This window comes from Ammospiza nelsoni, chromosome 3 (genome assembly GCF_027579445.1).
Source record: "Ammospiza nelsoni isolate bAmmNel1 chromosome 3, bAmmNel1.pri, whole genome shotgun sequence".
Taxonomy (NCBI): Eukaryota; Metazoa; Chordata; class Aves; order Passeriformes; family Passerellidae; genus Ammospiza; species Ammospiza nelsoni.
The window spans coordinates 85,041,046-85,066,788 of NC_080635.1; the positions used below are offsets into that span (position 1 = coordinate 85,041,046).

The window sequence follows — 25,743 nt, forward strand, 5'->3', positions numbered from 1 at the left end:
AATGAGAAAAAGTTATGATTTTACTTTTGTTAAAAATTTTGAGCATCATTAAACTAATGCCTTGCAACAGGATATATCAGGCAATAGAATGAAACAGAAAAAACAAAGCAAAAAACCGCATGCAATGTTTGTAGTCTCATCAGCAGTGTATCTCCAAGCACATGTTGGAAAAGTTAAATATGTTGCCCCTATCTTACTGATGACAAAGTTAACACACCTAGATATAAGACTTGGTTGGCTGTTATTACCTGTCAGATGAATGATACAGCTGAGAGAAGAGCCTCTCACAAAGCACTTCTTTCTTCATTATTCCAAAACATTTTACAACCATGAATATTACTTACTGTAGCATCTACACTTGGATAAATTCAATTGCAGAAATATTACACAGCAGTAGACAGATTACACAGTAGTCAGGGAGAGAGGACCCAGTACCATAACTCTGTCGTCAGTGAAACCCATTGGATTGTAACAGGCTGAGCCATGGACTAGTTCTGAAAATGTCATCCAAGTTTCTGCATAATCCCAATCAGGAACTACATGACCCACATGACACAAATATAGAAACATATTTATGTCCACAATTTAGCAGTTTATTCAGCAAAAATACATTTCTCAGACATAATGTTGCTTAGGTTGAAATATAAAAAAATATAATTCTGTTCTCCAGGCAAGCAGGTATACAAAAAAGTCAAGAAATATAACTTCCAGAAAGGAATAATAACTTACAAACAAAAGATAACACTATACTTCTTAAACAAAATACCAGATAGAGACTTTATCATTCCAGTCAAGTCCTTTATCCTAAAGTGAAATGTACATATTAATGCAGCTGAAGACTCAGGCCATACTCTTGACCAACCCATGACAAAATTCACACTGTAGTCATACCTTTATTGTCTTCTGGAGTTTTTGTTCATTTGCCTTCACTGTCTTTTGTAGCTTTGTTCATTTACCTGAAGGTGTAGAAAGTGTATTGCCACTGCTCTTCCTGAACAATTGCTACATGGTTAAGAGTTTGTATATTAAATTTTAATCCTGTGCATATGGACACATGGGTAAGGCTTTATTTCCTGTTCTTCACAGGAAGTATATCTGTAATCCAGTAGTGAAACAGAGATGTGGCTACCTTGGCATGATCTGAAACAGAGAAAACACATTCCTCCTGAAATACCTCCATGACTTTGCTGAACACTAAGAAAAAGACTTGTGCAAACATCTATTTCCATTCAATATTAACATTTCATTAAACCCAATGCACATGCTGGACCTTGAAGACTAATACCTATAAATTTCTATATAGGCAGGTCCATTTTATTTTAGGAGGTCAGTCATTTGTATAAGACACAATTTTGCTCATACACTTTGAAATTTCCTATTTGTTATGATTCAATAATTCAGAAAAAAATGAGATTGAAATGACATGATCATGGGCAAGGCTTCTTTCTGTCTGGAGAGTAGTTTCACAGATCATTATTTAACTTACAATAGTACCTAGAAGCCTCAGTTGAGAATGAGTCATATTGTACAGATAGCTGCATTAAAGCCTCAAAATGCTATGACTTATGTCTTTGAATTCAGAGATTACCTATGTGACTTTATTGATTTTTAATGATAAGATTTTCTGCAGTACTTATCACATAATAATGACATTTAAAATGATTCTATAACATTATGCTAATACAGTTTTCAAATTTCCTTTTCTTTGAATGCTCATTCATTTGAAAAAAAAAAAAAAAGAAGTGTAAATGTCATTATTTTAAGGCTTCTGCATATCCAGCCTCTGAATTGTTGGCACACAGTAACTATATTAATTCTGGTCTGCAAACTGTACCTCCCCCTGCAATGAAGACTTATATAAATGACAATTCTCCAAAAAAAGGCAGTTAAAAGAAGCTTCTAGCTCTGCCCTGAGGAGTGATAATTTCCTAGGCAACAAGGGAAGAGTATGTTTGAGATTTGAAACCAACCAACAAAAGGAAAATGTTAACAGATAACAGGATGAAGCTGATGAGCAGAAGTTCATAAATGAGTTCATAAATTAGGAGATAATGACTTTTTTTTTAATTAGGCGATCACCTATGCTTTAATAATTGATGTGAAATGGGAATTAAGTAGCTCTCATTTCCAAAGCCAGTTTCCAGCCAGCAAAGGGAGCATTACTTGCAGTCACAGCTCTTCGCCTTTGCCCACTGCACTGTGGAGGATCATGAAGGTCTCTGGCTTCCTTCTGCTAACAGCCACAGACTTTCTATCAGAGCTCAGAAAAGCTCCCATCATGAGAAATCCATGTCCATGTGACTTCTAAACATTCCCTTCCCTGCACATACAGAAGATTTTTGGTAGAGGTAAGTACTTTTTGTTAATGACTACCGAATAAATGGAACCATTTTGTTCTCTTTTATAGACTGAGAATGATGACACTCTAGATAATCATTTTCACACAAACACTCTTCACCAACCTCAACTTCATCTGATCATTCAGGTACAAGGTAAAAGGCAACTTGACAGAGCATTTAAAGCACAAAGTACAAGGTAAGCTGATGGAGGATGACAATTAAACAGAACAACCAGTACCTCTGAAACATAGAGATTTTCTTATTTAAGTATTTTTTCTCATTTAAATGAAGATTTAAAAGATAATAGTTAATGTTGATAATTTGTCTGAATCTCCTCAGTATTTCTTTTTCCTGCAAAATTTATCAGACCCTACCATCACCCTTGATAAGAATTTCTTTGATATGACTGCAAAAATTGGGATCTAAGAGCTTAAGATAAAACAGACATTTGTTTCTTGCTTTTTTTTTCTTTTGGATGCACTGTGATTTTCAATCTGAGTAACAGCTAAGAGATGCAAAGGAAATACCAAATCATGGTATTAAACTAGTGGTTTTGAATCTGTAATCTGTGGTCCAGGAACAGCCCATGGCTTTATACTAAAGCACCCTTATCATCAGTAGCCACAAGCTTGCCAAGTGAAACTTGGTAATCCCAGTGGAAAGCTGGATGAAACGATAACATCCATATATGAGGAAATAAAAAACATAATGGTGTGGATAATTTGTAACTTCTACTAGTGGAGAATGTGCACTTATATGAAGAGATGCATCACTTCTTATTTTTTCTTATGCTTCCCTGCTTCCCTTCCTGGAATTAAAGATAAATCTGAACAAAACATGAATAAAACCCATCTTTACCTCCTTGATGATGGTGTCTTGAGTAGAATCATAATGATGGGAAAAAGGGTTAACATATTATTTCTTGAACTACAGGGAATAAAATGTTTATTTTGTAAAAATAATACAACTTCCTAAAATCATGGGGTTTTTTATTGTGTTAATATGGAATGACCTTTCCTTCTAGTACTTCGCATCCCCTTAAAAATAAAGAGAGAAAACTCAAGACAATAGGACAAAATCATAAAAATTAGAGAATACTATTATGTACTGCGCATTTTTAACTTCATAAACAGCCCTAACTTGTCTTTCTATCTTGAATTTGTTAGTACAACAAAGGGCACAATAACAAATTCAAGTTCTTATTATAGAAAGGCATTATATTACAAAGGTCTTTGTAACTCTTAACTTTTATCACCTGCTCATTGGGAGTGAAAACTAAAATGTAAAAAACCCACACTGGACAAGATTAACTGATTTTGAGCCAAATGTACAGAAAAAGAAAAAGAGTATAATTAAAGATCTAATTCAAAGTAAAATTTCAGAGCATTGTATTTTCATTCACTGAATTTCTGGAATTACAAATAGAATGTATTTTTTAAAGTCTGCTGAGGAAACTTAATGACTAGCAGGTGCTTAATTATCCTTTAATAATTTATAAGAATATATTTTCCCTCTTTCTTATGTTGTTGCACCTCATGAATATCAAATAAACTACTATGGTTACACCACTGTGAACTTGGAATGACATAAGAATTGAGCTTTGAGTGACAGCAGTTACTAGGGAAAAAATCAACTGAAGAGTAAACAATTCTAGGCTGCACCAGCAGAAACATTATTGAATTTTAAAAATCACTCAGGAAATTTTCTTTTGCTTTTTCAAGTGATGAATACATACAGTGGAAAATTAGGTGTTTTAATTTGCTTCTGTTTTCTCTCTTCATTTTGACATTTCTGCTATACGAAAGTAAACAGAGCAACTTTTCCCAAGGCTGCAAAACTCAACAGAACTCCAATTGTATTGTACAGAAGTTAGATAAGGCCTGTAAAGAATATCCCAATCGTTGTCACTTCAATTCCATTTGGATTTAATTAAGAAAAGCTGAATTAGTTCATTCAATAAAGGGTAATAACATTTTCATGATTCCTGCTGAGTTCTACTTGGTTTGCACACATGTATTACATCCAGTGAAACTGTGTGTGTAATTAAGATCAGAGATTGTAGGCTTGAAATGCACAGAAGGATTTAATTCCATGTATAGATGGACACTTCACATCCATCAGAACCTTAAGGGCTGTAATACCTCATATCTCCCCTTAAAAGAATACATATGAACTTCTCTAAGAGCATCCTTTTCAAACTGTATCAGATCTGAACTCCACAGGCAGGAATTCTCTCTTCTCTCTGTCCAGCACACAGCATCCAGTAGGCTTCAGTCTAGATGAGGATCTTTAGGCAGTATCATGCTGCAAATTATTTAATGAAGCTACAAGCATATGTCTCTTTGAATGCTGTTGCTAAGCCTCCGATGGCTACGATCTTAATTACATTGTTACCACACTGCTGCCATCTCTGCTGATACTCTTCAAAAGACTTAGAGTACAACCTAAAATGGTTGAGATCTCTCATGCTGCAGCTAACTGCTCTCAACTGATTAAATTCTTTGGGAGGCAAGAAAATTCAACACATCTTGTAGATTTTTGTCTGATGCTGCAACACATGTTCTAATGACTAGTAGTAATGACTGTTTAAATGAAGACCACATGAAAAATGAATCATTATACCTCATGTGGACTACATGCTGATCCCACATTCACTTGAAGAACTATTAACTGTACAAGAAGAGATTCTACTAAAATTATAGGGGTAATAATAGAGAACAGAAGGAGCCTGTGCCTTAGGCATGAAAAAATTTAGTAACAAAGTAATTTTTCTTTTTATGAATGACTTCAGAATAATATTTGTTATAAAGAGTAACTTCAAATTTTTGCATTATCAACAGTATTTTTTAGAAACTAAAAGGGTAAATCAAAGTTTAGCTTGCAAAGTCTGTGTAGTAAAGAAGCCACATGGTGACCAAGAAGTAAAAAAAATAATGGGCTTTATTGATTTTTATGCATGTAAAATTAATTCTTAGCTGGAGGAGTGAAATCTCCAAGATAAACAAGTTAATTCCTGCAATTTAAAAAGTCTACCATGGGAATGTATTAAAAATATGCTTTAATTATGATTAAATCTTAAAACATTTCCGATTTTAAAAATACTGGCTAAAACCCTTGAATCATCTCATATTCTGTAGTTGCTGCGAAGTGAGAAAAGCTTCTATATTGATTGTATAGAAATGGAAAATAGGGATATCACCGTATTTTTGGTAGGAATTATGTTTTCATATCTTGTATAAGCATATATTTACTATTACATCCTTATTTACAGCTTCTTAATTAAAAAAAAAGAAAGGTTTGTGTGAATTAAAATTCACACAAAACTATCAGTGTATGAACATGAATGAATAGAACCTACCAGGAGACATCATAGATTGTTCTTGGAATTGTTTCAAAGCATCCTTCAATCTCTCAGTATCCTGTAGCAATACAAGGGATTTCAGCCGATGCAGATGAGTCACATCTGAGGAAGAGATGGTGCGAAGTTCAAGACATTGTAAGAGCTCTTGGACAGTTGCTGAATTTACAGCAGCATCTCTGCATTGTGATTTCTCTGGAAAAACAGTTAGAAAACTATGTTAAAATATTCAGTGAACTGAGAGAATTTTTCTAATTACAATTTTTTTCCTAAGACAGCATCCTCCTTTTTAGTACAAGTTACAACCAAATATCAGGTACTAAAGAGTACTTTGTTAAACATTTTTTGTTAAATATTAAAACAATGGTAAAGCAAAAACTACAAAAGTCAGTAAGTGAAAAGGACAATAGGATTCATAATGATAGGAATACAAGGAGAATCAAATTTTCAAAGTTAGCAGAAAAAGAAGGTGTGAAGAAGAAACTGTACTGTGGCCAAAGCACTGTGTTTTTGCTTCCTACACACTATATATGATGAACTGCACAGGCATTTGGAGAAGGGAGCAACTCTGTGGAACAACTGCAAAGCCCTTCTGGAGGCAAACAACTACTTTGGTATTCCACCTTTATTTTTTTATTTAAGAAGCAACTATTGCAGCATGCAAGACCACGGAGAAAGACATACATTGTTGTAATGGGCTGACTTTTGCTGGATGCCAGGTGCCCATCAAGAGGCTCCATCACTTCCCTTCCCAGTGGGACAGTATAGCAATGCTGTGATGGCCCCGACGAGGGCAGAGAATGATGCATCTGACTCCATGGATATCAGAAGGTTAATTAATTACTTTATTATCTAAAACTGAATCTGCCGAGCACTCAACCCTGCACACAACTGCTCACACTGCACTGAATCCCGTGACTGTCACCCGACAGTCCCAACAAACACACTCTTGGCCCTGATAGGCCAAGGAAACAAAACATCATGACTTTGGGTAAAAAATCTCCATGCTGCATTCTACTTTTGCACAATCACAGGCACAGCAAATGATAAGAATTGCTTTCCTTTCTCTGAGGTTCAGAGAATGTGAATCCCAGAAATATTCTTGGGAAGAATTGTGCCAGGCTTTTCTCTGTGAAGAGAAATGTGGCTATGGGACAGGGCAGAGAAAACGAGATGAAAATCAGCTCATCAGCTGAGATAAGGCAGTTTGTTAAAAAACCCAAAACCACAAAAAACCCAACCAAAACTAGCAGATGTTTGCAGACACATAATTAAAGAGGAAGAAGGGGTTATTCTCTATTTTTCACCAGCAAGTGATAATTCAGCCACTTCCTGGGAAGCATGGCTTCAGCCCATGTAGCGGCTGCTCTGGAAGGCCAACACTGTAAAAGAACAAATGCCCCTGTTCTTCCTCCCTCCCTTAGCTTTTATATCTGAGCTGATGTCATCTGGTATGGAATATCCCTTTGGCTAATTTGGGTCAGCTGGCCTGGTTGCATCCCCTCCCAGGATCTTGCCAATTCCCAGCCCCTGGATGGAGGGGAATGTTGGAGAGATGGCACTGGTAAGATGCCAGCACTGCCCAGCAGTAACCAAAACTCTGGTGTGTTTCAACGCCTTTCCAAAGCACTGTGAGGGCTGCTGTGCACAACGAGCTCCAGCTCAGCCCCACCCAATACAATTGTTTATACAGTACTAAATCATAAACTCACTCTTTCATCCCAGCAACGTGTTGTTTTTTTACCAGCAAGACACCTGAGAAGTACAGAATTTTCCCCATTCAGATTTTTAACGTATGTACTAGAAATGTAATCCAATGTGACCATTTGAAAATGCACCTAAAAGCAATGGCTTCCAATTTTATCTAAAAAAAATACAGAGTGGTAAAGTCATTCAACTAGAAAAGGCAAACAGCATAATGTCAGATCTATATATAAACTGGGATTTGCCTAACAAGAAAGTTAGTCACTGATTTATAGATGTCATATCTCATCTGCAGATGAAATTCCTTTCTACTAAGAATTCTCCTTTGTAGATTCCAAGGTCCTCACTGGCTCAACACTCCAATCTGCTGGTTTGAAACTACAGCCAGTCAGTCTGCAAAAAACTACCAAAATCTGAACTTGACTAGCAGGAAAGCTGGCAGTTCAACAACACCCTTTCTTAAAAATCAACATGCAACACAGCTGGGGACAACTCATCAGGTTTCTGTTCTGGGTCATGTATTAACAGCAGAACTTGAAGAATTTGCAATCTCGCTTGGTCACTGTGGAGTTCCACTACAGCAAATGCAAGTAGCTTAGCTTGCATTTACTTAGCCATATGGTGAAGTAGTAAAATTCTTAATTTTGGTGATGGAAATACCTTAGCCAGAAAGTAGGACAGATTTCAAATGCTAGGATTAGTGTGAAGACCTGATGCAGCAGGAAAATTTAACATTAAGCAAAGAAAATTCTATGTATAAATCTTGAAAAAGTTAACATGAAATCCCTGATGTCATCTTAACAAGGTTTTTACAGTAATTCTGTAACTAAAAGATGAATTTTATGGTACTAGAAGCTGATAGCTCTGCCTCAAGATGGACTAATACAGGTAGGTAAGTTATTTAATATTCTCCATTCAGCTCCACAGTGACCAATGAACATTGGATAGGCCATTAGGGATAAATCCATGCAATTCTTTTAAAAGTACTAGAGAATGTGCATTGAGTATGAGTTCCCATTCAACTTGTTCACAAGCATTTTATGTTAATATAATTCCTAGTGCCAATAGTATCTTCCCTGTTCCTGTACATGCTGTCTGTCTAGATTTCCTTATAGAATTCAAATAGATTTCCTGAGACACAGAGCATTCAGAAAACTAGATTGGTTCAGAGATACTAAACACAAAAGTAGTTTAGGGTAGCAATTGCCCTTATTTGAAGTTCCCTGAAAGCAAATAATCCTTCTGGATGGTTGCTTGCAGAGGGGAAAAAGAATTTTAATCACTTGCCCCAAGTGCATTTGAATGTTTAGGAGAAGAGCAAGGAACATCATTTATATTTTTAAAGACAGAGGACCACAGGTTTTTTTCTACTGATATCAATTCTTGCATATTCATGTGCAGACCAGAAAGTGGGACAAATACTAGGTACTCACATGCCTTACTTCTTCTCTTCAAGAGAGACACTTCTTTAGTAGATTTGTCCCATTTTACAGCAGTAATAAATGCATATCCATTTTCCCCTGTGTGGTAATACTCATAAAAAGAAAGGAGAAAGAGTGGTACATACTGTCAGTAAAATAAATTTGTTGTGTTGCCTGCAGGAAGTCCAGAATGCTCTCTGCCTTTTCACCTATGTCTTTTAAGCCTGCTGCTTCTTCTTTGTTGCTTTTGTCAGGCTGATATGTAAAATCCACACTGGTAGTTTTTGTTACTAAGCCAGCTGCTCTCTTTTTTTCTTTCTGTCGCTTCTTTTTCATTTTCCTCTTCTTGTTTTTGCTTATTTTGGGACCGTCTGTTTTCTGCAGCTGTAAATTATCTTGAACAACAGTCTCTTGCATTCCCAAATCTGTTTGTTCTCCATGGAAATTACTAGAGATTTGTGAACTGCTCTTTTGTTTCTTCCTTCGAATGCGCTTTCTCTTGGTTTGCCCTTGATATTCCTCTTCTGTGGATTCAAAAGAGACATGAGAGCTGTAAATAAGAAGATCTGTAATAAGCATTTTAGAACTGCATACAATGAAATATGACACCCTTCAAATTCTGGGATACCTGAGTGGCTCTAACCTTACTTTTATGCTTACAATGTCTTTCAGTACTACAATGTCAAAGTCAACTTTTCTGAATGCATTAAAAAGACATGCTTTTTTCCCTTCTGCTTTCAATAAAGACTGTATTCTCCTTCATGCTACATACTTTACATCCCATTTATTTTCTTAAGGCAGATAATACAGTTCTAAACAGAGTGAGGTCAACAGAATGCCCAGAGCAAAAAACCAGTATGGGCAGACTGGGTGACATGACCTGAGAGAGCTTCCCAAAGAGTCCCACACCACAAGCTGGTAGACTTGACCAAGAAGACAAGAAGAATGTACATAATTTACAATCAAAGATGATAGTGTTTATATTGATGATATCCATTCATGACAGTGCTGTGCTCTAAAAACAGCAGGCATTATTTCTGACTCATCTCTTTTCTCCACCTTAAACATTCTCCTCCTTTGGGATATCTTACTGCTAGCTCAGTTTTGGACATCAACTTTATAGGAAAAGCATGCAAGGCAACAGTCACCTTCGCAAGTAATCTCTAATTTCTTTAACAGCCTGCCTTGGTTCTGTTGTTCCCTTGCTACATTATCATTTCCTTACTATCTAATTCTTCAAAAGCCTCAGATGTCACAGGAAATAAGTCCCTCTTGCTCCTCAAGACAGCTTTTGCACTTCTTTACTCAGATCTTAACCCTATATACAAAGCCCAAGTTTTAAAGTAATCTCTGACCCTGAACTGATTTTTCCTCCCCCACACTCACTTCTGACAATTAGCCCCTTTAGCACTAGCCAAGGAAGAAATGGCCAGAAGCAAAAAACTATCCTGCCTCTGAGTGCACTGCTGCTGAAGTCCATATTCATGTCTATAATAATTGCTGTCTAAGCAACTGGACTTCCCTCATTCATGATCTAACAAAATCCTCGCACATTTAAACAACATGGATTGCAGAATTCCAGCTTTATGTATTGAGTTTGCATGCCAAGATTTTGGTCACAGGGGCTACAGTGGTGACTTGAGTGAAGAGTTGCTAGAAGCTTCCCCCATGTCCAGCAGAACCAATGTCAGCCAGCTCCAAGATGGACCTGCTGCTAACCAAGGCTGAGACATCAGTGATGGCAGCAATGCCTCTGGGGTAACAGAGTTATCCATTTATATATATATATGTAACACATAGTTAAAGAAGGGGGAAAAGTTATTGTGCAGATGCAATTACAACTAGAGAAGAGTGAGAATATGTGAGTCAAACAACTCTGCAGACACCAAGGTCAGTGGAGAAGGATGCTCCAGATGCCAGAGCAGATTCCCCTACAGTCTGTGGTGAAGACCACGGTGAAGCAGCTGTGCCCCTGCAGCCCATGGAAGTTCATGGTGGAGCAGAGATCCTCTTGTGAGGACCCTCCACTTGAGCAAGTGCAAGCCTGAGGGAGGCTGTGACCTCACTGGAAGCCATGCTGGAGCAGGCTCCCGGCAGGATCTGTGGTCCTGTGGTGATGGGAGCCCACACTGGAGCAGGTTTGCTGGCAGAAGTGTGACCCCACAGAGGACCCAAACCGTGCCTCAAGGAGTGCATGCTGTGGGAAAGGAGCCACGCTGGAGCAGTTCATGAAGAGTTGCAGTCCATGGAAAGGACTCATGCTGGAGGAGTCTCTCCCATGGGCTGGACCTCATGCCAGAGAAGGAGAAGGACTCCTTTCCCTGAGGAGATGAAAAGCCTGAAACCCGCATTCCCCATCTCCCTATGCTGCTGGTGGGGAGGAGGTAGAGAACTCGGAATAAAGTTAAGCCTGGGAAGATTGGGGGGAGAACAGAAAGGTGCTTTTAAGATTTGATTTTACTTTTTCCTATTCTGCTCTAATTTTTATTGGTAATAAATTCAATTAGTTTCCCCAAGCTGAGTCTGTTTTGCCCATGACAGTAGTCACTGAGTGATCTCTCCCTGCCCTTATCTTGTGAACCTTTAGTAATATCTTCTATCTCCTGTCCAGCTGAGGACAGTAACAGAAAGCCTTTGGTGGGTGCATGGCATTCAGCCAAGGTGAAAACACCATATTCTAATGTTTTGCTCTAGAAAGTTAAGACATTAATCCTTCCCTCAACCCTTACCTGCATGCTCCTAAATTCCTTACAATGCCCTGAGACTAGTACTGTTATTTATCTGGATTTACACCATTCTCTTAGGGTCAAAGCAACCTTGCTTGGCTAAGGCTGGTGTGATACAGGAGAGACCTCTGAAGCCTAATGCTTGTTTCAGAATGATATGCATAATCTCCTGAACTGTCTCAGACATTCTCAGCATGTTTGGCTTTCTCATCACTCCTCCCCCTAACCAGTCTTTGTCGCTATTTTCTCCATGGTTGGAGGCCCTCTCTTTAATTTCTGTTTCTTTTTCTGTCTTGAACTCTGTCATCTCTGAGCCACTTTCTCTTTAAATATCACTACAGACTTTTAGTTCTTTAGCTGTCAGATGACTCACTGCAAAGCAGTTTTCCATACTTTCAATGAAGAAGGCTGCATAAAAATAAATTTGCTGTATTGTAATTGAACACCACAGCACATTAAAGACACGGCAAACGTCACCCTGGACCCACAGTGTGGAATGTTTCGCACCCATGGTATTTGAGCTAAATATCTTTATATGTGATTTGGACATATGGGATGTGGGAAAAATAACATCTGTGTCATCCTGAAGGCATAAAATATCAGAACTAAGGCAGATATGAATGGTGAAAGATGCTATAAACAAAACATCATGTTTCATCTTAAGATCTAATTTGGATTTTCATGGAGGTATTCGTGTTAAAATAGGTGAATTTCATTGCAAATATATATATATATATATATATACATTATTTTGCAAAATTTCTCAGCCCTCTGTTGACCTGAACAGCACTGTTTGCTAATAACACAACTAATCTATGCTTTCAGCAAAGCAGCCTAACTTGTTCTCTAAGCATCTGAGACCCCCAAGTCTCAGTGAAACCACAGCAAGGTGTGCAGCCAAGCACCCTTCCTTAGTTTGAAATCACTTGGAAAAAAACAAGGCAGAAACCAGGGTGGGGCTTAAGACAGCCAATCTTTTGAGTCAAATCCAAAGTTTCCTTATCCTAAGTAGCTCAGGACAGCAGAACACTCTCTTCAGACTACAGTGAAGCTGTCAAAAGGCAGAATGAATATAGTCTTCTCATGTGTAGGTATTAAAAGAAATGCCTGGCTGAAAGGAAGCCAGAACTATGCTGACTCCTCCAACACAGGAGACAAATACAAGACTCTGACTAGCTCTCTTGAGGAACTAGAGTGGCAGTCCTTTAGCAGTTTTGGTTATTCTTTGCCCTGTATTCTAGCATCTGTGTAGAATCTACTGTTCCATGTGTGGGAGTTACCAGTGATTCAACATCAGGAACAAATACAATTAGATGCTTATGAATGCAAAGCAATGCACACAAAAGGGATTAATTTGAGCAGCTCGCTGGTGGGGTAAAGTGAGCTGTTATCAGCTCAGGAAAAACAAAAGCCATACCTGTGCATCAGCATGGAAAGCTCAATGAAAACATTTGCTCAGTTGGTATCAGTAATCACAACAGCTAATACCTTGTTTGCATACATAAGAAAAGAGATGGAAAATAACAGGAAAAATATTCCAAAGCTATTGTATAAACCTATTGTACTGTTCAAGCTTGTAATGCTGTGTTTCTTAGCATAATTCCAGAACAGTAAGGTTTTGGCAGGCAAAAGAAGGACTCTCTTAGAAGTTAGCAGAGGAAGAAACTCCAAGAAGATTTGTATGATTAAACTTGAAAGAGTAAAAAAATAGACTTAATTTCTGCCTCCTCATGTGAAAACAAGGTGATATCTGAGCTGTTTCACAAGCTAATAGAAGAAAGTAAAACCTTTTTTTCCCCACTAATGGTACAGTTTGCTATAGATTTCCCATGCACGTGGCATGCAGAGGAACCAAGAGAACTGCTTGTTCATATAACCAGCAAGGCTACCTGATTACAAGAGCCATGCTAAAATATAAATGAAAGCTATACAAGAAACATACACCATAAAGTTTATGTCACAGCCCACACAATGACCTTAACAAATGACATATTCAGTGGGATTCGCCTCCCACAGCTTTAGCTGCCTGAAAATACTTAGTGCATACTTAGACCTGTGCTCCCTCTGATAACCCAAAAGACACTTTCTTCTTCAGAAAGCAGTTTATCCCATCCTAAACCAGCAGGGATGGAAATGCAATCTGTAGGACATCATCTCTCTCCCCTCTTCCACTAACCACAAAGGAAATCGAGATGATGAGCTCTGACTAGATGCTTGCAACACCTGAGAAGAATCAGTCTTTTTTACAGGAAATATTGGTACAAAGGAAGGTGTTTCTTAACATGAGTCTGCTCATCAGATGATTTTTACTAATTACCAAAATCCACTGCTTTATAAAAAGCCCAAAACAAGACCCAACTTTTGAACTTTTCTCTACATTTCAAGCCAGTGTGGGAGGCCTGATAAAATTCCAATAGATACAAATTTGGTTCTAGTAATTTTTCCCACTGACAGAAAAGATTTGTTATGTCAAAGCTATGCAATTCTAAAAAAATTCAGGGAATATACACCATGCAAGCAATCTCAGTATGTTGAGTAAGTACTTAAGCAACAACGATAGGAATAGCTTTTGAGCCACACTAACTCTGGCCACAACTATAGCTACAGCTTGCTCTAATTCCACAAGAGCTGATGATTTCTCTCCTGTTCCATATTGGTCTGTCACCTCTCTTCCTCCTAAGACCTACCTCTGCCCCATAAGTTGCTTAATTGATCACATAATCCAATTATCCAGGAGCAATTGACTCTAACCTGTTTAGTCTGCACTTGGTGCTCCTTCAGACTGAGCAGAGTGTCTTCCAGATGGAATGCCCATACACATTTTCCAGGAACAATTTCATAGGCATTTCTGTCAGCCTTGGTAAGAACCCCTTCCTCAAGAACTGTTCAGAGTTCTTTTTTTTTTGGCATAGATTTCTTTTTGGATGCAGTTTACCATGCAGGTGCACAGTCACACTACCCTGACTGACAGACAGCATGATATGGAAGTAGGGATGAGCAGCCTCAGAATGTGTTAGCACTAAAAGAAAAAGTAATTTTCTAACAGCCTATCTTATCTTGTCTGAAAGATTTAAATGTTTTCTCCATTCTAACTCATGTTTCTATAACAGAACAGAGGTACAAATATATAAAAAGTAGACTTTAAATGAAATAAGAGGACTCTATTTATACATGCAGCTTACTGAACTGTGATAATGAAAAGTCAGTGCAGCCAGTTTCTATCTTCAAAGAAAAACAGAAAACAATGAAAAATATAAAAAAAATATTGATAGGAAGACATGCAATAAGCTAACTTTTATTGAGCTCTATTATATTAGGAAGTTACTCTGTATTCATCATCAGAGCAGCACAATGAGATTAAATACAAAGCTTAACACAGGCTAAGAGCAACAGCTGACTTCCTCCTGACCAGACCAACCATCAGCATGAACACACTGCTGGAACTCCATGATGGAAAATATAAGCTTCCTCGAGTTTATCTTTACTATTTCAGTTCCTTCAGACAATGACAGATGGAAACATTGTGAGACAGCATCCTATAAGACAGTGAAAAATGGGAGGCTGATTATTTAGTTGTCTGCAAGTCTAAGGAATATGAAGTTCCACAATATGCAAAATGAAGTTTGCCTATGAGAATAAGCTAGGACTTTTGAATGCTATGGGTATTTTAAAATCAGGCCCCTGAATATTGTAAGAACAAACTTTTAGAACAGGGGGAAAAAAAGAGAGAAAAAAATATGTAAAGCATACTGAGGAAAACACAGTCAAAGAATATTCACTCAGCTTTAGGAATCCATATAATGTGCTCATCATTACTCAAGTATGGCAGCTGGCCTCTCCTGCTCAAGTCCCACATCTGGCTGTGTGGATGCTGCTCATGATAATTCATGGTAATTCTGTAATTCTGTTGGGTTTTGGCTTTTTGGCTTTGGGTTGGTTTCTTTTTTCAGATGAAACAGGACGTATGCCCTTCTGATTTTTCATCCAATTTAAGCTCTTTACTTCTCCTTGACACTGGATGAATCTTCCATGGTGTACCATGCAGTCAAAGCAGAGGAGTTTAATTTTGGTTTAGGATATTGTAAGGCAAAACCAGAATGTTATTTTTAGTGCCAATTAAGATATTTGTAGCTGCAATTTGACCAAGAGTGAAAAGCTGTGCCTGGTGAATGCAATAAAATGGAATGGTTCATTAGAATAACAGCAATACTGGAAAGATCTCAGGGACACAAAATGATGTTACTATTTTCTCACTCTTTCTGGGGAAACTGCTTCAAATAATTTGAAATCAGAGAAAGAAAATTAATTTAAAAATTTTAGAACTTCTATTAATGTGCAACACGTGTTGTAGAAAACTGCAAAAGACTGGAAGCTGTCTAGGACAGGGACTGTCTTTTATTTTTTCATTCATACTATGTTTGTGTGCTGACAAATCAAGAATTCACATAAAACTGGCAAATGTTGCATAAGTTCTGCCTACCACAAAGGAGTATTACCTCCTGGATTTTAAGCAAATCCTATTAATGCTAATGACAATAACCAGCTAAAGGTAGATACCACTTTCTGCATAAGTCGTCAATCACAAATGTTCACCTGACTGTATATACAGATAAATTTCTGTTATTCATAAGTTAAATCAAATTCCTGCCATAGGACAAACTGTACTTGGTCATATCAAACAACTACCTACTTCTGTATGCTGTACCAAACACTACATACACAGCATTCAAGAAAATATGAACTCTGGACTTACACAGAGGTACAATAATGTCTGTTCTTTTGCACTTTTTACCCTAATAATTGCCATAATTTTGCTTTTTGATTGCTGCTGAGTGCTAAAATGTTGTTTTCATGGTTATTCATTGTATTGTTACTTGTTACTCCTGCTTCGTAACAGTCAGTTCTGAGCTCACCATTTTGCAGGTGAATTTTGACTGGTTATTTTTTCTGAAGTACATCACTTGACAACTGTCTGTGTTTCATCTGTCATTTCTCACAAATCACTCAATCTGGGATTACTCTGCACTGAACTCTAGCCTTTGGTGCAGTCAATACCCATGTAGCCATCAGGAAAATTTCTGATATCACTTTATTCTTCTTACCTGACCAGCTATTGAACACAAGCCTCTGTTTTGAGAACTGCTGCATTCTCTTCATCTACTTATCTATTCTGAGGCTTCATCTTTCATGTTATGTCTATGTGCCATCTTTGGAGAGGGGCTTTATCAAAAGCTTGGTGGAAACTCAAGGAAACCACATCATCTGTAGCATGATCCTTATCCATATATTTCCTATGTCTTCAAAATGTTTGCATACTTCCTCTTTGCAAACCTTCTGTTCATCTGTCCCATTCAGATCACAGGTTATCAAGCATCCACAAATATTATTTTGCATCATAATTTGTGCTGAACTGCCTAAAAAACCAACAGGATAACAGGCTTGCAGTTCCCAGGATGATTTAAGAACTGTTTTAGAAAACTGGCTTCACACTATCTAACCTCAAAGCCTCTGACCACAAGGCAATTTGAAAAGCATGTAGCTACGCATCACTGTCAGTAATATGGGCAATTTTTCCCTTAAATTATTTTAGAAAGTTTAGGTGAATAAAATGTGGTACTTGTGATTTTATTTTATAAATTTATTTTGATGCACGACCATTAAATAACTTCAATTTCACATATCCTTTCAGAAAAGCCAAGAAGAAGTGTTGCATCATGGGATTCTCCATAGTATTTTTTCCACAGCTAACATCAATGCAAAAGATTTAACTTCTCTGAAACAGGCCTCTCTAACTACTCATTCTACACCAAGATCACTGGTTCAAAAGAGTGACAGACACATTGCTGCTGGTGCCTCAAAAGTAAGACCTATTTAGTTTTAATTCTATATAGCATTTGCTCGAACACTCCTTCGCCTGTCTCACCACATTCTTACATTTAAATATGTCTAATACATCATCTGGGTGTGAATTCAGTTTTTAAAAAGACACCTACTACTTTCTAACAACTTCCTTTACTCTGTTGTCTGGCTCTGCTGTCTTTCTCTTGCTTTTTCTCAAGCCTGTCATGACAGGTGGTGGGCGCTGGCCTTGAATATCACATATGGTGTCCTTAAGTAGCTTCCATACCACCTGGTACAACTTCCTTCTCTTAGCTGACCTTTTTAGGGTTCTTTTTAGTATCTTTATTTTTGTGTAGTCTTCCTTCTTGAATTGTGGTGGATTGCTGTGTGTTTCCTGTTGTTTTTCCAGCATGCTGAACCCAATGGTTGCTGTTGTGATGTGCCTCTTGTGAACCAAACTCTACACAGGATAAGGTCAAGGGTGTCATTTCCTCTCACAGCTCCACTAACCAATGTCTTGGCTATTTTATTGACTGTGTCTAAAATCTGAAACTTGTCACAAGATCCTGATGAGACAGTAAGGGAGAAACGGAAGATCCCATTATTGTACTCTCTGCTGCTTCTCTGCTCTTTCAGCAATGAGCGTTTCCAATCCCAGCTGGATACATGATGAAATAATCTAAGCTTGCTTTGCTTTTTGGTATGTACACTCAGTCCACACACACACACTGATTTAAGGCATCCAGGAGATATAGAAGGCTATTTTAATGCATAAATTAATTTTAGCAGTAATGTTTTGGGCCTTCTGTCACTTTATACAGAAAGCTATACTTGATGAAGCTCCCAATATTTCTTAGACAGAGGTATTTTTTCTGATACAAATTCTGTTCCATTCAATGACAGCATTTTTAAACAAAAGCAAATATTTTGATCTTTTAATGATCCTTTTCAAACTCTCTATCTTCAGTCATTTTGGGATTTTGGGGTGATGTGCAAACAGTCAGACTCAGTCACCACTATTCAGAAGCACATACAGCACTTCCCAAATGGGATCAGTTGTGGTCCCCAAAACCACTAAGAATCATGTAAACTCAATGAGGAAAACAGAGTAAAATCACAAAGCTGAGCATACTCACATACAAGAAAAAAGAGAGATTCAATGACAACCAGTAACTGTTTTGAAGGCTTGTAAATCAGAAATGCTCAGCCACAAAGACTAATTGCTACTAAATAGAGAAATCCTCTTAGTCTTTGGCTAAAGAAGATTACAGCTCTGTATTAGAACAGATAGCACCACTAGGAATGGGAGAGGGAGATTTGTAACATTTATACTAAAAAAACTGGAAACATTTTAAACACCTGATGTCACATTTCTATTTTAAATATTTGTTCTTTCTTTTAATTTTCAGGGCACAAACACATGTTCAGGGTTTTCTTCAAAGCCTTTTTTCCCAGAGATGGTTTACAACCAATGGTTAATTTAAATCATCCAAAGCTCTCCCTTTGCTCAGAATAACACCAGAAATTATAAGAAACATTGCAATTTTAAAATCCTGTGCAGCATTTAAAATGTTCTTTCCAAATATACCAGCTAAAACAGCACAAAATGTTTAGATGTCATTAAGAGTGTAGGAACACAGATTGGAAAATGGGAAATACTGGAAAAACAGCTTATCTACTGGAAAACAGAAATGTAGTTTTCTCCTGTGATAGAACAGCATCTAAGAGCAGATGTAAACTAAAGTACAATCTTTAGCACAGAAGAGCTACATAATAGTACACAGCCACTGATGCAGCAAAATGAAGATACTCAGCAGCAACCCCCCAACTTATGTCAGTTATCACCTCAATATTTCAGTTTACACCTCAATTCTATTTTTTGCAATATTTTGTAGTATTTCTTAACTTTTTACAATGTGCCTAATAAACAACTATATTTAACCCTGTATATGAAAGAGCTGCCACAACTGCAATTTATTACATGGTTCTTTCAGTAAACCCTATTTCAAAACACTATGGAAAAGTAAAGTCTGAAAGAATGCAGAACTTCCACATGTTTTATTTTTAACTATTTCCTTCATCCATTCATCTTTGGATCTTAAACTAGATTTGAATTAAATTTACTTACACAGTTTCCAAGCAGCTTTGTAAAAACAGGGATGTTTTAGGACAAGTATTAAGCTTACTTTCATTAATCACATTCTAATTGTATATTGAAAGCAGTAAGTAATAGTGATCTATGTTGAACTATTCATACATATAAACATGCAGGCAGGTATGCTGGAAAAAGGAGTGGCACCGGAGGGAAAAATCCACAACAGCTTGTAATTTGGTAATCTGTCAGTCTGTAATAGATGTGAACCTGGTGCCACAGTCACCCCTGGTATGCAGGTTTGCCCTTGACTGCATGTCAAGAACAAACCTGCTCCAACTCTTTTTTTCCATACTGAATACTTTAAACCAACTTTTTAATAGGAAAACTAGGTTTTATTGGAACAGACACTAAAACAGCTGATTTCTTTTCAGTAAAAACTCAAAATAAGGAAAGTTGAAACAAAACTATACATACATAATCTCATCTCCACCTTGCCACTGCATCCTCATAAATCAATCCTCTTTTCTAGGCTTGTTCTCAGTTCAGCACACCAGACACCAGAGCTGCAGAACAGTTTGCACAGTGCTCTCTGGGTCTCTAGGGAATGTCCCTCTGAAGCCTGGGTTCCCACAGTTCTCAGCAGACCTCAGGTCACTGCTGTACAGAGGGTTTATTCCTTGGCCATCACTCCTCTACACCTGTGTGTCACTCACATTCTCTGAAGTTATTCCTTCTCAGTGGGTCTCTCCTCATCTCCTAAAGGCTCCATCCTGATTTCTGTACTAAACAGCTACATAGTTTCAAAGACTAAAATATGACATAAACATCTGATTATTCATAATAATAAGATTTTAAAAAACCCACAAAACCCAGATGAAAGTATCCATTACAAAAATAAATGTTTGCAAAGTGACTGAAATAATTTTGACACATGTTCTCAACAAGAGATCACATAGTATGCATATTCTACTTTCCTAAGTATTGAATCCATTGTACACCATCTTTACATTATTAAACCACCTATTTCTGGGCACAGTAGAATGTTACTAAGATAATATGGATCACTCTCTATCACTTGCAGGATTTCTTGCACTGCTTCCCAAAAGTAAAAAAAAAACCTTTAAATGGTAACAGGAGCAAAACAACTTGTCTATTAATCTTAGTAAAGTGTTAGGTTATTTTTAGTTCCCCTTTAAGTTATTGTAAAATAAGAGTTGGTCTGCAGTTCATTGAAGAATATTATCATCCCTTGCAAATAAGAGAGACATTGTTACTCATCTTCAGATATATGACATGATCTGTGAAATAATTCTGATATGATAAAGGAAAATGCGTTCATCTGCCTTCACTTTGGATTTCATACAAATTTTAAAATCTCTCATCTGCTTGCAGAACACAGTTTTTTCCATCACACACTGTACCCCTAATCCAGATTAGTGTGAGGTGAATGCTTTTCATCTTTACTTGGTACACTGCCTACCACCTCTACAAAGTTGGTTTAATTTTTCTTTCCAACATCATAGAACCTTAGGCATCAATAGCTGTCAATCACAGACTACCCATAATATCCTATGGATATGCACACATCCTTTGGTGCACTTAGCTGTTCACTACTAAATGAATCTCTCACTTGCTTTCATGAGCTGGCTGATGAGCACTACTACTAATCCAGTTGGGATGCAAATAAATTTCCTTGTTGTTGTAAAATGCCATTCCTTTGGGGTAGGAATAAAAGGGTTCTCCCAAAGAGAGCTTACCCTGCCACAAGCATCTAACTTTAACCACAGATGCTGACTTTTAGGCAGGATGTTCTTCCTGAATGAAATACTGAGCAGCAGATAAGAAATATATGAGAAGAGGAATAAATCTGGGTCCAGGAAGTCCCTCTCTAGGCTAAATGATATCACAGAATCCCCTGACTTGGAAGGGATCCACAAGGATCATCAAGTCCAACTCCTAAGTTACTGTCATATTTCACTTTTCCCCAAAACAGCTAGTACATCACAGAAATTTTTCTGACACTTTTTATATTCAGAGCCTGATTATATGCATCATGCATAATTTTATTTAAACAAGAAATTGTAAAATAAAAGTTTCTTCATTTTACTTGTACAGGACAAGTAAGAGTCTTCTCATAGGATCCTGGCACAAGTGTACCCCCAGTATTGGAAGTCAGCTAGATAAAGATTCTGGATTTAGATGCAAGGAACATAGGACTAAGAATAATTTTTCAATTTCCTTAAGCAGTTACAGTTTCCCTAATTTTAATTAATTACTAAAGACAAGGTGAAAAAACAAAGCTCATTGTAAATGCAAATATTCTGCTGGAGTCACGGACTATAGCTTCACTTGGCCTTTTCCATCTTGAGAACACACTAATTTTTACAGCTGAATAGACAATGCAGCCTAGTTAAGCAGGTAACATAAATTTAAAGAGATCTGTATGCTCCTGTAAGCCATATATATACTACATGATTGGTACTATTCCTATCTGTGCAAACTATCCAACAGCTTTTACACTATACTACTACACTCTCATGGCTGTATCACACGCTATACATGAAGCACACGTTACTGCATGTGTATCAACCTGCGTATCTTCTGCGCAGTACAGGTCACCAAAACTGCCTCCTTGAAAAGTAATATTTATGTCTTATAAAGACTCCTGGATGGCTATTTAGTATATGAAGAAGTGTTTTTCTAAAATCAAAACCCAACCAAACTACACTTACCAAAACCAATCCACTATGTTCTATACAAATCCTAAAAATCAAGAGGTTTATGCCCAGCTCACCTGTTTTGATTTTTTCCAAAGGATATGCAAAATAAATGATGAAAAAGTGGAACATTTTCTTATATACTACTGGAGAGCAAAAAGAAAGCAGAACAGATCTGATGCAAATCCACTTATTTAAAAAAAAAAGAAAGTCCAAGAAGTCTGTAGTAAGGTTACAAGCTACCTGCACATCTTATTAGCAAATTCAAGATTCTTATGGTTTCACTGGAATACTGGGTTTGAAATCACAAGGAATGGTTGTTCAATTCCACTCCTGATCCCTTCATAAAAGTAATCTTTCATCAAGTGGGACAAGAGGCCACATAGTACAGGTTTCTGTCTTCTCAAAAACCTGGGATTTTGGCTTTTGTAGCCAGTGTGTTCACAGGACTTTTTTCATTCTGGAATACTAAAGAGCTCACAAAAATCTTGCAGCAGGTGAAATGATCAATAAATCTCAGGAAAGCCTTTAGGTTCTCTGAAGAGAAGGGCCAGAGCACTGACCTGGGAAAGCAGGACTGGGAATGGGGGCCCTCTGGATGGAGACAGCAGATGCCTGACTCTATGGTGGTGTTGGCTACTTCTCTGGCTGGGCAGCATGAAGGGAGACTACAGCTGGTATTTTATTACTCACTCACCCCCACAAGGAGATACATGCTAATCAGGACTTCACACAAGATTCACTTCTGCCATTAAATTACATTGTAGCCAGTGGAGAGAACTTCCACTGTACTAACAAGTATGGTGACACAAAAAGTTGGCAGAAGATCGCCAGAGAATAGGCTGCAAACAGCTCAAAATAATCCAGGGTTTTCCATTTACTTGGCTTTTAACTTAAGCACTTCACTGCAAGCAAGTTAAAGTGTACAAAATTACTGCCATTAAAAGGTATAAGAAAAGGGGAAATATAAAAACCTTGTAAATACATTTGAACTAACAGATATATAATCACAATGGAATTTTATACTGCTCGTAACATAACTGCTAGAGGCACTTCAATTTAATAGAATTTATATATTACTATAACAACACATTTAATAGAATAAAAATGCCAGAGAGCAAAAAGGAAAAGCATTGTAGGTCACTAGAGAACATGTTCTAATAATTTAATCATTATACTTTTACTTAGATGTTTTTCTGCATATGTACAAGTTCTTTTGCCAGAAGAACATGTAACACTGTCTCTAAAGCTTTTGCTGAAGCTCTCTATGAAAGTACATATGGTTTTATACTAAACAAAATGTGAAAATTATTTCAAATGCTAACATGTCTGATTATTAGTGAATGTTTTATACTATTATGATTTCTAGATATATGTCAAACAAAATACTGCAATGGATTTTTTCCTTGAGATTACTGATTTATACATCTAAATTTCATGCAATCAGTAAACTAATTTACAACTTGAAATTAGAAACACACACACATAAATAACATATGAAATAAGGAAACACTGCATATTGTATTTGATAATCTTTCATGTTTCCTTAATATATTCTTCTTCCCTTTCAGAGGGAAAAAAAGAATCTCCATCCAAAGCTGTGCAATCTTTAGCACTAAAGGCTCCACCCACCAATACATATTCAAGATTATAAATTAAATTTTATTTGATTACACTTGAAAAGCCCAAGAGACAGTTAGTAATGGAGTGTATTGGGTTCGCATGGCCAGGCTTTGGTAGTGGAGGGGCTACAGGGGTGGCTTCTGAGAGCAGCTGCCAGAAGCTTCTTCATGTCCAGCAGAACCAATGCCAGACAGCTCCAGGATGGATGTGCTGGGCTAATGAGAAATGGTGGTAACACCTCTGTGATAACATAGCTAAGGAAAATTTAAAAAAAGTCAGTCACAGTTGTAATTGCAGCTAGAGGTAGTGGGGTGAGAACATGAGAGGAGCAGCCCTGCAGACAGCAAGCAGGGTCAGTGCAGAAGGAGGGGCAGGAGGTGCTCCAGGCTCCAGAGCTGAGATTCCCCTGCAGCCCCTGGTGCAGCCCATGGTGAGGCAGCTGTGCCCCTGCAGCCCATGGGGATGCACAGGGATGCAGAGATCCACCTGCAGCCCATGCAGGAGACCCACACTGGAGCAGGGGGTGCCTGAGAGGAGGCTGTGACCCCGTGGGAGGCCCGTGCTGGAGCAGGGTCCTGGCAGGGGCCTGCAGGGCTGTGGAGAGAGGAGCCCACCCTGGAGCAGCCTGTCCTTGAAGCATTGCACCCTGTACTAGAGAACTGGTACCCATGGGACGGACTCACATTGGAGAAGTTAATGGACAACTATCTTCTGTGGGGGGAACCCCATGCTGGAGCAGGGGGACTCCTCTTCCTGAGCAGCAGGGGATACATGTGATGAAGTGACCATAACCCCCATTACCCATGTCCCTGTTCCCCTCTGGAGAGGAGGAAGAGTTGAGAAGGAGGGAGAGGTGGGGGAAAGGTGTTTTAAGGTCTGTTTTTACTTCCCATTATCCTGATCTGATTTTTTAAAATAATAAACTCAAATAATATCCTCAGATTTTGAGGATGTTTTGCCTGTGACAGTATTTGGTGAGCGATCTCTTCTGGAACTTATCTCAAACAATGAACTCTTTGTTGTATTATCTCTCCCCTGTCCAGGGAGTGAGAGACTTTGGTGGGTGCCTGGAATCCAGCCAGGGTCAACCCACTACATGGAGGTAAATGCATCATTTTCATTAGCAAGTGCTACAAAGGAAAAGGATACCCAGAAAGCCTGGCATTTTTTCTCAGGAGAAGAAAAGCTGGCAAAAAAAGACAAAATTAAATATATACCCTGAGATGGAAGAACTCTATCCCTGGTTTATTACTTAAAGTCTTCCCACTTATCCTAAGGCTATGTATTTTTATTTCTGAAGGAGCTGTAACATATTAGTGTTTCTCTCCTCTACAGTGTTCATCTATATACTATACAAAGTACTGAACAAAGAATCAATCACCTCTTTTCTCTGGCAGATGAACAAGAAGGATAGACATTATGTTCTTTTCAGTAAAAATGCCATAGTTCAGCTAAGGTATTTAACTGCTGTGTAAAAGCTGCCATAATATTCACTCCCCTTTCTGGGTTCACATAAAAAGAGACAGGCTCTCCAAACAGAAAGTTTGATCCTAGACAGACTTTATTATTATCACTTACTGTAACATCACTAGGTGCCTCACTCTTCTAATTATTCAAGCAGTTTAGTAGAGTATTCTCATATGCTTCAGTGAAGAGGTGGAAAAAAAAAACCAGATCCATGCACAAATGTGCTGTACTGCAGCAGTTCAGGGTATGAAGTGTTACAGACCTGCAGAGCAGCCCTGGAGCCTGCAGCAGTTGCTGCCTCTCTATGCTGATCAATCAGCACTGGCTCAATATCAACTACATTACTGTATGCAGGTTTTTGTTCATGTCTTTATATGCTTGGGCTTCCACAGCAAAATCATTACTATTTTATATACACCTTGTGATATGACAAGTGCCTAGATCTGAACATT

General features: G+C 37.8%; 1 protein-coding gene across 1 annotated transcript in view; it reads right to left on the minus strand.

The window, feature by feature from the left end:
• Positions 1-571: 571 nt before the first annotated feature.
• Positions 572-25,743, minus strand: part of ERICH1 (glutamate rich 1) — a 67,068-nt gene continuing 41,896 nt past the window's right edge. The window contains exons 4-6 of the mRNA XM_059468565.1: positions 8,969-9,346; positions 5,698-5,892; positions 572-1,140 (exon numbers count right to left, since the gene is read on the minus strand). Of these exons, the coding sequence (XP_059324548.1) occupies positions 1,067-1,140; positions 5,698-5,892; positions 8,969-9,346 (647 nt within the window). The 3' untranslated portion in view covers positions 572-1,066. The remainder of the gene's footprint in view (positions 1,141-5,697; positions 5,893-8,968; positions 9,347-25,743) is intronic.